The 11,593-nt window shown below is 48.3% G+C and overlaps 1 protein-coding gene across 1 annotated transcript in view; it reads left to right on the top strand.

Annotated features, from left to right (window-relative positions):
- The first annotated feature begins 2 nt into the window (after positions 1–2).
- The window catches only part of HEATR5B (HEAT repeat containing 5B), a 50,457-nt gene continuing 38,866 nt past the window's right edge, over positions 3–11,593 (top strand). Inside the window, exons 1-5 of the mRNA XM_081188001.1 lie at positions 3–157; positions 5,609–5,775; positions 6,279–6,490; positions 10,469–10,577; positions 11,092–11,241. Of these exons, the coding sequence (XP_081044127.1) occupies positions 5,650–5,775; positions 6,279–6,490; positions 10,469–10,577; positions 11,092–11,241 (597 nt within the window). The 5' untranslated portion in view covers positions 3–157; positions 5,609–5,649. The remainder of the gene's footprint in view (positions 158–5,608; positions 5,776–6,278; positions 6,491–10,468; positions 10,578–11,091; positions 11,242–11,593) is intronic.

The following is an 11,593-nucleotide window of genomic DNA, read 5'->3' as shown; positions in this document are numbered from 1 at the left end:
CCGGGTATGGAATGCGCTTGCGCGGCAGCCGGCGCTTCCTCAGCTGGTGGGGAGAGAGGGATTCGGTTACTGAGCGGTGCGCCATGGCGACGTCAGGTGTTTGCCCCTTTCTGTCAAACGTCGCAGTGGTCTGCGGTACCGCGAACTGTCGGAAGAGGTGGGTCTGGGAGACGAAGGACTTACTTGCGGGGGGCGGGGGGGGGAGAAGAGCCGCTGGGTCAATATTAAGGGGTGGCGGTTGGGTGGCGTGGGGGGGCACTTTAACTGGGTCCCTGTGAGGAGGAGTGAGGAGGGAACGAACAACGGCGGCTCCTACGGGTGGGCAGCGGGGTCAAGTTAAGGTGGTGCGCTGCTTTCGCGGCGGGGTGCTTCGGCCTTTAGGGCAGGCAGGCGCTTTCGAGAGGGGCGGGCAGGAGTTTTGAGTGGCGGCGGGTTTCCTTATCGCTGGGGCTGCCCTTGCATAGGCGCCGACTCAATGGGGCTTGAGGGGGCCCGAGCCCCCTCAAAAATTCGTTTGGGGGGGCTCAGCCCCCCCAATAATCTCGGGCGGCGGTGGGCGCGTCCGCGGCTTTTATAGGGCGCCCGGCGCGCACCAGCTCGATAACGGGCACCGGCGCGGCGGGGGGCGCCGGGCCGGGGGAGGGGGCGGCCGGCCTGTCTCCTTGGCAACCCCATTGAGCAGCGCCGGCTCCCCCGGGAGGGCCATCCCCCCGCGCCGCCGATCGCCGACACCGCCGACGCTGTGGCTGCCCGAGCCCGAGCCTGAGCCTGAGCCCGACCCGGAGCCCGAGCCTGAGCCCGAGCCCGAGCCCAAGCCCGTCAGTCAGTCAGTCAGTCAGGAAGGAGAAATGAGGAGGGAGACGAGGGAGGAAAATTGCGCGCAGGGTGAAGAAAGGAGAAGGGCGAACGAGACGAGCTTCCAACCCAAAAAAGGGCTGGAAGACTGGGAGGATGCAGGATCGGGAAAGAAAGCGACGCCTTCCCCGCCCGCGACGTTGCCCGCTTGTCATTGGCAGCGCAGCGGGTGCCCGGAGGACAGCTGCGCGGCTAGCAAGGTGTGCCGCGTAGAGCGCGGCCCTTGTGTGGCCCGGTGGCCAGGCAAGCTCGGGCGGGGACCCCCATGCGAATCTAAGACGGGAGAAGAGGGCAGAGCAAAGGGGGTCCCTTCCCCAACCTCCGGCTCTGAGACTTCCCTGCGCCCCAGAAAAGCAAAAGGATTTTCTCTCTTTTTTATATATATAAATATTTTATTAAGTTTTCAAATACAAAGTTAGAAACATACACTGAAGAAAAAAGTAAAAGAACAAGAAAAAGAAAAAAAGAAAAAGAAGAAAAGAAAACCAACCATTCAACACATTTTTTATATAACTAACTGGACTTCCTCGCATCTCCCTTACCCTGCATTCTTTATAATAAAGATATCAGCAAATTATTACCTTGTTTCGTACCTTATTTTGTACTTTTCAAATACTATACCTCTAAATTTAACATACTTTTCATCAGTTACTTATATCTTAAATTAAACATAGTATTACCTTAGATTTTTACCTTTTCTTACTTAAAATATAATTTCCTGTTTCCCAAATCTAATTGCTGAAGCTATAGTTTCCGAATCGTGTAAATTTTTAACATTCATACAACTTATATTGTTTTTGTAAATAGTCCTTAAATTTTTTCCAGTCCTCTTCCGTTGTTTCTTCTCCCAAATCTCGGATTCTGCCAGTCATTTCAGCCAGTTCCATGTAGTCCATCAATTGCGTCTGCCACTCTTCCAGTGTGGGCAAATCTTGTGTCTTCCAATATTTTGCGATAAGTATTCTTGCTGCTGTAGTTGCATACATAAAGAAAGTTCTATCCTTCTTTAACACTTTCTGGCCAACAATGCCCAAGAGGAAGGCCTCTGGTTTCTTGGGAAAGGTATACTTAAATACCTTTTTTAACTCATTATAGATCATTTCCCAGAAGGCCTTCACTTTTGGACAAGTCCACCAGAGGTGAAAGAATGTCCCTTCAGCCTCCTTACATTTCCAACATTTATTATCAGACAGGTGATATATTTTTGCAAGCTTGACTGGGGTCATGTACCACCTATAAATCATTTTCATAATATTTTCCTTCAAGGCATTACATGCCGTGAATTTCATTCCGGTGGTCCATAACCTTTCCCAGTCCTCAAACATGATGTTATACCCAATATCCTGAGCCCATTTTATCATGGCTGATTTGACTGTCTCATCCTGAGTGATTTTCTCTTCAACCTGCCCTCCATCCTCTTGCAGAAAACTCTTTGCCTGCCCTGCCCGTATCTCGTTTTTGCTTTTTAATTCCACACACGCACCCTTCGGACTTCGTGGCAATCGGGCGCATGGGTGCGTTTCCTAAGAGAGTGAGGACCCCCGCCTCCTCCCCACCTGCTCCCTCGCCAGCCAGCCAGCCGCGCGCCCTAGCCGGAGAGCCCCGGCCGTCCCCGTTGCGCAATCGGCTGGATCTCCCTTCAGCAGGCCGTGCTCACAACTCGGCCCAGGGACCCCCCAGCAGCGGATCTCCGGCCCAGCTGAAGAATCCGGCAACAAGCCCCCTCCTCCCCAATCGCTCCGCCGAAATACGCTCCAAAACCCCCCAGATAGGCCGCCGGCCGCCAAGTCTAGTGGCGCCCTGAGCGAGGGTCTCTCCCCAACACCGCCACCTCGAACTGCGTTCTCCCGGCTACCCGAGCGAACCAGCGGCAGGACCCCGGTATGGGCCCCCCCAATATTTTTTATAAGTCGGCGCCCCTGTGCCCTTGACACCAGGGTGGCAGGCCTTGGGGCTGGATATCCGAAACTGCCGTTTCCTCTGACTGGCAATGGCCCCTCGGGGATCTCTTACTACTGGGGGGGGGGTTGGAAAGTCGCACCTTCTGCATGCAAAGCGAAGCACACGAGCTGATGGAGCTCCCTCCGAAACTGAGCGGGGCTTTAAAGCGCTTGGGGGCATCCCCAGCAGCTACAGCAGTTTCACACCATTTATGCAGCAGCAAGCATGGGGTTGCTGCTCGCTCTTGCACGCAGCAGGCAGCTGCAGATATTCTGGGCTCTCTGTCGCTGATTCCAATGGTGCAGTTCTCAGTTTATTATTATGTCCCATTCATCTCTCACCCTGTCCTTATTGAGGTGGGAAGCGATGAGCAATAGAGCCTTTTCAGCTGCAGTACTCCTGGCAGTGGAATCCTCTCCCGGGAGACATTTAACTGGTACTTACTCCTCCTAGCTTTCAGGCACCCGGCGACAGGCAATTTCCTTCCTACAATTTTGATGCTTGATGGTTTAATTCCGCCTTCATTGCCTTGCTGTTTTTCTCCCTGCCCCTCTCTTTTACTTCCAAGTTTTATTTTGTTCCTATCCTTTTGTATACTGTATGTAAATTGATATTTGATTTTATTATGGTTGTTGTTTGACTTGGAAGTTTCTGTGGAGAATATTTTAAATAAATTCAGCAGGGGAATCTGAGATCACAAATTCAGGTTTCACTTTTGTCTGAATAAAATTTTACTTATAGCAGTAGCAGAGGACAGGATTGTAGAGGAATCTCATAAAGTGGCAGCTCCTACAAGAATTGGCACTCTTAAAACATATTCTTAATATTCCTATCTGTGTGTGACTTCCCTGGCATATCACCTCAGAGCAAGTGAATCAGGCAGTAAATGTGCTTTCCACAGCCTTGAGATAATACCTCTGGCCCTTCTGAATGACAGAAATTCCAAATTACAGTACAGTTCTATGTCTACTGAGAAGTAAATCCCATCGAGTTCAATAGGACTTAATTCCAAGGTAAATGAATACAGGACTGCCAAAAAGAGGTTCCATAATCATTATTACTAGCCTGGCAATGCACTCTCTCTCTCTGACATTTTTTCCTCCATTGCACTTGATGAGTTGACTACCCTATTATCTTTAGTTAACCCATGTTTACTGTTGATCCTGTGCCCTCCTAATTGCCATCTCTGCTGTCATTATCACTCTTTATGTTATCCTATCTTTTTCTTCCTCTCTTCAACATTCAAATGCACCACTGTTTTCCTTATTAAAACAAACCAACTCTTGATCCCTTTTCTAGGTCTGACTACTGTACAATTCCCTCCCCCTCCCCTTTTCATCAAACCCCTGCTTGCTTTCATGAGCTAATCTTTTTTTTCCAACTCTGTTGCTGGCCCCCATCTAGTCTGCCAGCTGCATGTCACTGCTTTTGCCTCCTCATCACCAAATCCAAAAGTCTCTGCTCAGTTCTCTTCCTCTTTGATATCTAGGTACAGTAGATCACTTTCCCCTACTTGTTTCACTTTGCTTTATGTCCTAGATCTCCTTGATTTTGTTTTCAGATGGCTCTCTTTCTGTCTAGTTGATATTTTGGTGTTTCTGGAGGGGGAAGCCCTCTTTGTTTTCTTTCTTCATTGTGGTTTCTCAGATGTCTGTGCTTGTATTTGGCCATCTGCTATTCTGTCCCTATACAGTGTCCCTGAGTAACATTATCACATATCATGGCTTTCAGTACTATGCACTGATGTCACCCACCTCTACCTAAGAAGAACTTTCTTCATTCTAGTGCAGGCATAGGCAACCTCGGCCCTCAAGATGTTTTTGGCCTGCAACTCCCATGATCCCTAGCTAACAGGCCCAGTGGTCAGGGATGATGGGAATTGTAGTCCCAAAACATCTGGAGGGCTGAGGTTTCCTATGCCTGTTCTAGTGCATTTCTAAGTGTGTCTTTGATATTTCTGTCTAGGTATTGCATTGTTATTTCAAACTCAGTAGGACTCAAAATCGAACTTGGTTCCTCCCAAGCCATCTCCTTCCTCCTTCATTCTTAATCGTTAATAACGTCACCTTGCTCTACTGATCAGGCTTGAAGCCTTAGAATCATAGAATCATAGAGTTGGAAGAGACCACAAGGGCCATCGAGTCCAACCCCCTGCCAAGCAGTTTTGGTTTTCTCTATCCTTTGCCCTCCATTTTCATTGCCAAATCATTTCTTCTTTTACAATGTTACAAAAATATGACCAAAAATTCTGGTCCATGCCTTGGTCATCTCTTATGTTGACTACTGCATTCTTTTCATGGCTCTTCTGTTGTCTTGCATTCATCCATGCAGCATTCTGCTGCCAAAATTATTCACTCTGACCCTGTGCATCTTTTCTCCCTTGCTGCTCTCAGTGCCTTGAACTGCCTTCCAGAATGCCTCCATCTGACCACCTTCTGTATTTCCTCCTCAAAATGCATATTCTCTGGCAGCCCATTGGAACAACATCTAGTCCCAGTACCCTATGGTAACTAAGCTGAATAATGTGTAATTAAATAGCAGCACATTCTCTTCCTTTTTATCCCTGTCACAATTTCCCTCAACTTCCTCTGTTGTAAGTCCCTTGGTGAAGGACATGCCAAATTTGTTGTTTGTAAAGTGCAATGTGCATTGCTGGTACTAAGGAAATAATACATCAGTGCAGATTCTTCATGTAAGTGTTTGACAATCTGGGATATAATCAAATATTAAGTAAATGAGCTATTTGTAAACTGCTATTAGGAATAAGAAAATAATAATAATAATAATTGTTCTATGTTATGTTTTCTAATAGGAAATAAGTACACCTGTAACAAAAGCAGATTTTAGCCAGCCATGGAGCTTGCTCACAGTTTGTTATTAAATGAAGAGGCTTTGGCTCAAATCACAGAAGCAAAGCGACCAGTTTTTATCTTTGAATGGCTGCGGTTTCTTGACAAAGTGCTAGTAGCTGCTAACAAGGTATGCCATGTCCCCTCCCACCAGTCTTTGGTTTTTATATAGTCCTTTTTCATTGAGTTTCATGGGGCTTGCTCCCAGATCAGTGTAAAGGATTGCAGTCTAACTCCATGACATTATTATGTAGTTCACTAATTCATATTTTTAAAAGATCTGATTTGCCCATAATTTGAGATGAATGTTATGTCCTGAGCTGTAATTCCCTTTCCAAGTTTGTTTTAAGTGAATTTGTATCAGTAGTTTCAGAGAAATGCCAGAAGCATTTAGGCAAATGGGCCAGTGGATTAGGCCAGTACTAGCTTCATTAAATAAACCGCCAAATATCATGAATGTCAGGACATCTTACTGAAAAATAAAATGACTCATGACGGGTGGTTGTAGCTCTACTAGCAAAAACATCCCAGAAATAAAAATACTTGAATAGCAATCATCTGAAAGAATTAAGCATTTGAATGTTGAATTATGAAAATCAGAGCAAATAAAATTTTATTTTGTTTTGTTAACAGACGGATGTAAAAGAAAAACAAAAAAAGCTTGTTGAACAGCTAACTGGTCTTATCAGCAGCTCTCCTGGGCCACCCACCCGGAAATTGCTTGCTAAAAACCTTGCCGCTCTGTATAGCATTGGAGATACTTTTACTGTATTTCAGACACTTGATAAGTGTAATGAAATTATCAAAAGTAAAGATGATACATCAGCCTACTTACCAACCAAACTGTAAGTAACAGATCACATACAGGACAAGAATGTTGTTACAAGTGACGGTTAACTTGTTAATTTCTAAGAGCACTGAAGAAGTAGCTGAGCAGATTTGTATGATTTTTGTGATTCATGCTTACAGAACCCTCAGGGGAATATACCTGTTTAGAAATGAATGATGCCTTGAAGTAACAATGGAATCAATTTCCTACTGTTTTTTGTCACAATATTGGTTGTGACAAGAATGATGCAGCTGAGGGTGGGAGGGTAACTGAGAACATAAGATCCTGCTCGATCAGACCGTTTAGTTCAGCATCCTAGATGATGGGCAGTAATATTTAAAGCGGGATTATGTAGATGCTGCAGGATATCAGTGGAAAAAGGGGTTGTTGGATTAGCATTAGTCTTTAAGCATCCACACTACAGTGGAACCTCTGGTTACGTACTGTCCCCCTTACAAATGCTTCAAGTAACGCGCTCCACTAACCTGGAAGTAGATGCCCCTAGTTGTGACCTTTGCCCCAGGATGTGAGCGGAAGTTGCGCAGTGGGAGGCTCCATTAGCAAAAGCACGCCTCATGTTAAGAACAATTTCGTGTTAAGAATGGACCTCTGGAACGCATTCAGTTCATAACTGGAGGTACCACTGTATTATTGCAGGAGGAGGGAAGATGAAACAATTCTTTAAATGTCTACTTGGAAATAAATAAATTCACTGGGCCTGTAAATCTCTGAATATATTGCCCACTTCTAAAAGAGCTCTGTTTAGTTTTGTCACATCACTGTGCTGGAAACATGCAGGACTTGATGATGTATTGTTTTGCATGTTTACTAAGAAGTAAGTCCTATTGGGGGTTTACAGGCAGGCAAATGTGCATAGGATTGCAATGCAGATGAGCGCTGCTGCATTCTGGATCTATTATGTGCAGCCTCTGATGGAGAGGCTTTCTTCCATGTGAAGAAGCCTGCTTATTGTACAGTGGTGCCTCGCAAGACGAAATTAATTCGTTCCGCAATTCTCTTCGTCTTGCGGTTTTTTCGTCTTGCGATGCACGGTTTCCCATAGGAATGCATTGAAAATCAATTAATGCGTTCCTAGGGAAACCGCCTTCAGACCAGGTCCGGGGACAGTCTGTCCCCGGACCTCTTCTGAAGGCTGGGGGGGGGGGACAAGGGCTTTTCTTCCCACCCCCAGCATTTTAAAAAACGCTGGGACAGCGGAGGACTTCTCCGCTATGCGGGGCTATCTTAAAATGCTGGCGGGCGGCATTTTAAAATCGCTCCGGACAGCGGAGGACTTCTCCGCTGTCCGGGGCGATTTAAAAGCCCCTGGGAAGGCAGGCAGGGGGGACAAAGACTTTCACCCCCTGCCCGCCTTCAGAAGGTGTTCCCGCCCCCCGCCCCACTTCGGAAGAGCTTTCCGAAGTGGGGCGGCGGGGCCAGGTGTTCCCGCCCCCCTCCCCACTTCGGAAGAGCTTTCCGAAGTGGGGCGGCGGGGCCAGGTGTCCCCGCCCCCCCTCCCCACTTCGGAAGAGCTTTCCGAAGTGGGGCGGCGGGGCCAGGTGTCCCCGCCCCCCCGCCCCACTTCAGAACAGCTTTCCGAAGTGGGGCGGCGGGGCCAGGTGTTCCCGCCCCCCTCCCCACTTCGGAAGAGCTTTCCGAAGTGGGGCGGCGGGGCCAGGTGTTCCCGCCCCCCCTCCCCACTTCGGAAGAGCTTTCCGAAGTGGGGCGGCGGGGGCAGGTGTCCCCGCCCCCCCGCCCCACTTCGGAACAGCTTTCCGAAGTGGGGCGGCGGGGCCAGGTGTTCCCGCCCCCCCTCCCCACTTCGGAAGAGCTTTCCGAAGTGGGACGGCGGGGCCAGGTGTTCCCGCCCCCCCTCCCCACTTCGGAAGAGCTTTCCGAGGTGGGGCGGCGGGGCCAGGTGTCCCCGCCCCCCCGCCCCACTTCGGAACAGCTTTCCGAAGTGGGGCGGCGGGCCAGGTGTTCCCGCCCCCCCTCCCCACTTCGGAAGAGCTTTCCGAAGTGGGGCGGCGGGGCCAGGTGTCCCCGCCCCCCCGCCCCACTTCGGAACAGCTTTCCGAAGTGGGGCGGCGGGGCCAGGTGTCCCCGCCCCCCCCACTTCGGAAGAGCTTTCCGAAGTGGGGCGGCGGGGCCAGGTGTCCCCGCCCCCCCGCCCCACTTCGGAACAGCTTTCCGAAGTGGGGCGGCGGGGCCAGGTGTTCCCGCCCCCCTCCCCACTTCGGAAGAGCTTTCCGAAGTGGGGCGGCGGGGCCAGGTGTCCGCGCCCCCCCTCCCCACTTCGGAACAGCTTTCCGAAGTGGGGCGGCGGGGCCAGGTGTCCCCGCCCCCCGCCCCACTTCGGAACAGCTTTCCGAAGTGGGGCGGCGGGGCCAGGTGTCCCCGCCCCCCGCCCCACTTCGGAACAGCTTTCCGAAGTGGGGCGGCGGGGCCAGGTGTTCCCGCCCCCCTCCCCACTTCGGAACAGCTTTCCGAAGTGGGGCGGCGGGGGCAGGTGTCCCCGCCCCCCCGCCCCACTTCGGAACAGCTTTCCGAAGTGGGGCGGCGGGGGCAGGTGTCCCCGCCCCCACTCCCCACTTCGGAACAGCGTTTTAAAATGCTGGGGGTCGGGAGCGAAGCGCTGCCGACCCCCAGCATTTTAAAATCTCCCCGTGTCCCGGGGAGGTTTTAAAATGCTGGGGGTCGGCAGCGCTTCGCTCCCGACCCCCAGCATTTTAAAATCTTCCCAGGACACGGGGAGATTTTAAAATGCTGGGGGTCTGCAGCGCTTCGCTCCCGACCCCCAGCATTTTAAAATCTTCCCAGGACACGGGGAGATTTTAAAATGCTGGGGGTCTGCAGCGCTTCGCTCCCGACCCCCAGCATTTTAAAATCTTCCCAGGACACGGGGAGATTTTAAAATGCTGGGGGTCGGCAGCGAACGCTTCGCTCCCGCCCGCCAGCATTTTAAGATCGCCCGGGGCAGGCGGGGGGGAGGCAGGCGGGGGGGGGGGAGCAAAGACTTTTGCCCCCCGCCGGCCTTCAGAAGAGGTCCTCTTCTGAAGGCCGGCTGTGGGCAAAAGTCTTTGCTCCTGACCGCCAGCATTTCCCTATGGGCTTTCGTCTTGCGATGCAAGCCCATAGGGAAATTCGTCTTGCGAAGCGCCTCCAAAACAGAAAACCCTTTCGTCTTGCGGGTTTTCCGTCTTGCGAGGAATTCGTCTTGCGGGGTACCACTGTATTTCTAAGTCTAAACATACCTGTGTATACAGAAGAATTGCAAAGGTTTTCTAGCTGGAAGTTGTTCTTGACTTGGCTTTTGTGCAGGAGGACAGCAAAAATAGAGCTTAATTGAGAACAGTTATATTCCTTCACATGCAGCAATCCAGACTGGATTGAGATCTTAGTTTTTCTAAGTGATTACTGCCAAGCAGTTTGAAGTAAACTAAGCCTACCAATTGCTTGACATAATTTTACCAGTCATTGTGAAAATCACTTAGGGAATTCTCAGGAGCATCTTTTAGGAACTATAGGTTATCACACTATTTGGAATTAGATTCCATGCTTTCAAGACTATTTTGTTAGCATCAGACATGCAAAGTCTGAGAAGACTGCATTCTATCCTCATAAAAAACTCGTAAAATTTTCCAAATTACAGTTGGTGAACATGCTATATTTATTTTGAAATATGTGAGAAATGTGAGTCATTCTTTGGGTGAGAAAAATCCTAATGAGCATGAGAGTGGAAAAACTTAATGAAACTTGGCATTCGTTTTACCTGTCACTTAATTGTTAATCCGTGTGAATTTTTACCTTCTCATTTCTAAAACTATATCTGTGGCCAAAATATAAGTTTGTAGTCTCTGATTTCCTTATAAAGTATACATACCACATAAAACTGCCCGCTTGCCTGAAGATGTTTAAGTTTTGATTTGATGCTTCTATTTACTAGCATGTTACCTAGTGAAAAAATACAAATGATGATTTTGCCTTTTTGTAGCACTGCAGTGGCATGTGTTGGAGCATTTTATGAAAAAATGGGGAGAATGCTGGGTAGTTCTTTTCCAGAAACAGTTAACAATCTCTTAAAGTCTCTGAAAAGTGCTGAGGTAAGTGAAAGTGGTGTTGTAAAAAAACACAAAATCATATTTTTCACTCTTTTCCATATTTAGTTTGTTAGTCTATTTTGTAACAGACTAAAACCATCAATTGAGGCTTAGGAAATTTTATTTAAGGCTATTCTGCTGTCTTTTATTTATATACTCTTTGTTTAATTAGGATGGCCATACGTCTGTAATTTTCAGGACATACCTGGAATACTGCAGCTTGAAGCAGTGTCTGGGCGGAAATTAACAAAAATGTCTGGGAAAACCTCAACGTATGGCAACCCATTGTCGGTGGTGTCATTTTTTTGCCAAATTACCTTAAAAATACCTCAGAAATGTTTCATGACACCAGTTGTGTGGTATCTCTCTCTTTCATATATGAATTATGAGCCATCTCCCTTTGCCCTTCACTTTTTAGATAATTCTCGTAGTTACATTATGAAGACACAGAACAAGTTGTTTCTTATTTCCGCTTCATTCTCTCTTTCTCCCTTTCAAATCCCAATGCAATTTGTAGTCACAGGGCCGGAGTGAAATATTAATGAGTTTGCAGAAAGTCCTAAGTGGGCTGGGTGGTGCTGCAGCTTCTTGCCACCGTGATATTTATAAGAATGCAAGATCTCTCCTGACAGACAGAGCTATGGCTGTGCGATGTGCAGTAGCAAAGGTAGGTTTGTATTATTTTGCAATTTATAAACACGCAGGGTTTGTTTGTTCACTAAATTTTCTGTTGGTCTTTCCTTGGTGTGCTGTATTTTGACATTATTTCATATGTCACACAGTGTAGTTGGGATGTGGGTTTGGTGGCTAGCTTATCCAGATCACCTTCTGAAAGCATTTGGACTGCCACAGAGCAGTTCCCATCTGAATTTTTTTTAATACTTGGCATTAATCTTTGTAATGGGATTCTAAATTGTAGCAGGAAGGACTTTTTCCTCTTACTGAGGAAAGAATGTGACAATGTAGCTTTCTTCTCCCTTCAAAGCACTGAAACCGACATTTTACGCAGGGAGAGAGAG

This window comes from Podarcis bocagei (assembly GCF_964188305.1).
Source record: "Podarcis bocagei genome assembly, chromosome: 3".
NCBI classification, from domain to species: domain Eukaryota; kingdom Metazoa; phylum Chordata; class Lepidosauria; order Squamata; family Lacertidae; genus Podarcis; species Podarcis bocagei.
Note: the sequence above shows the minus strand (reverse complement) of the source record. Positions and strands in the feature narration are given on the sequence as shown.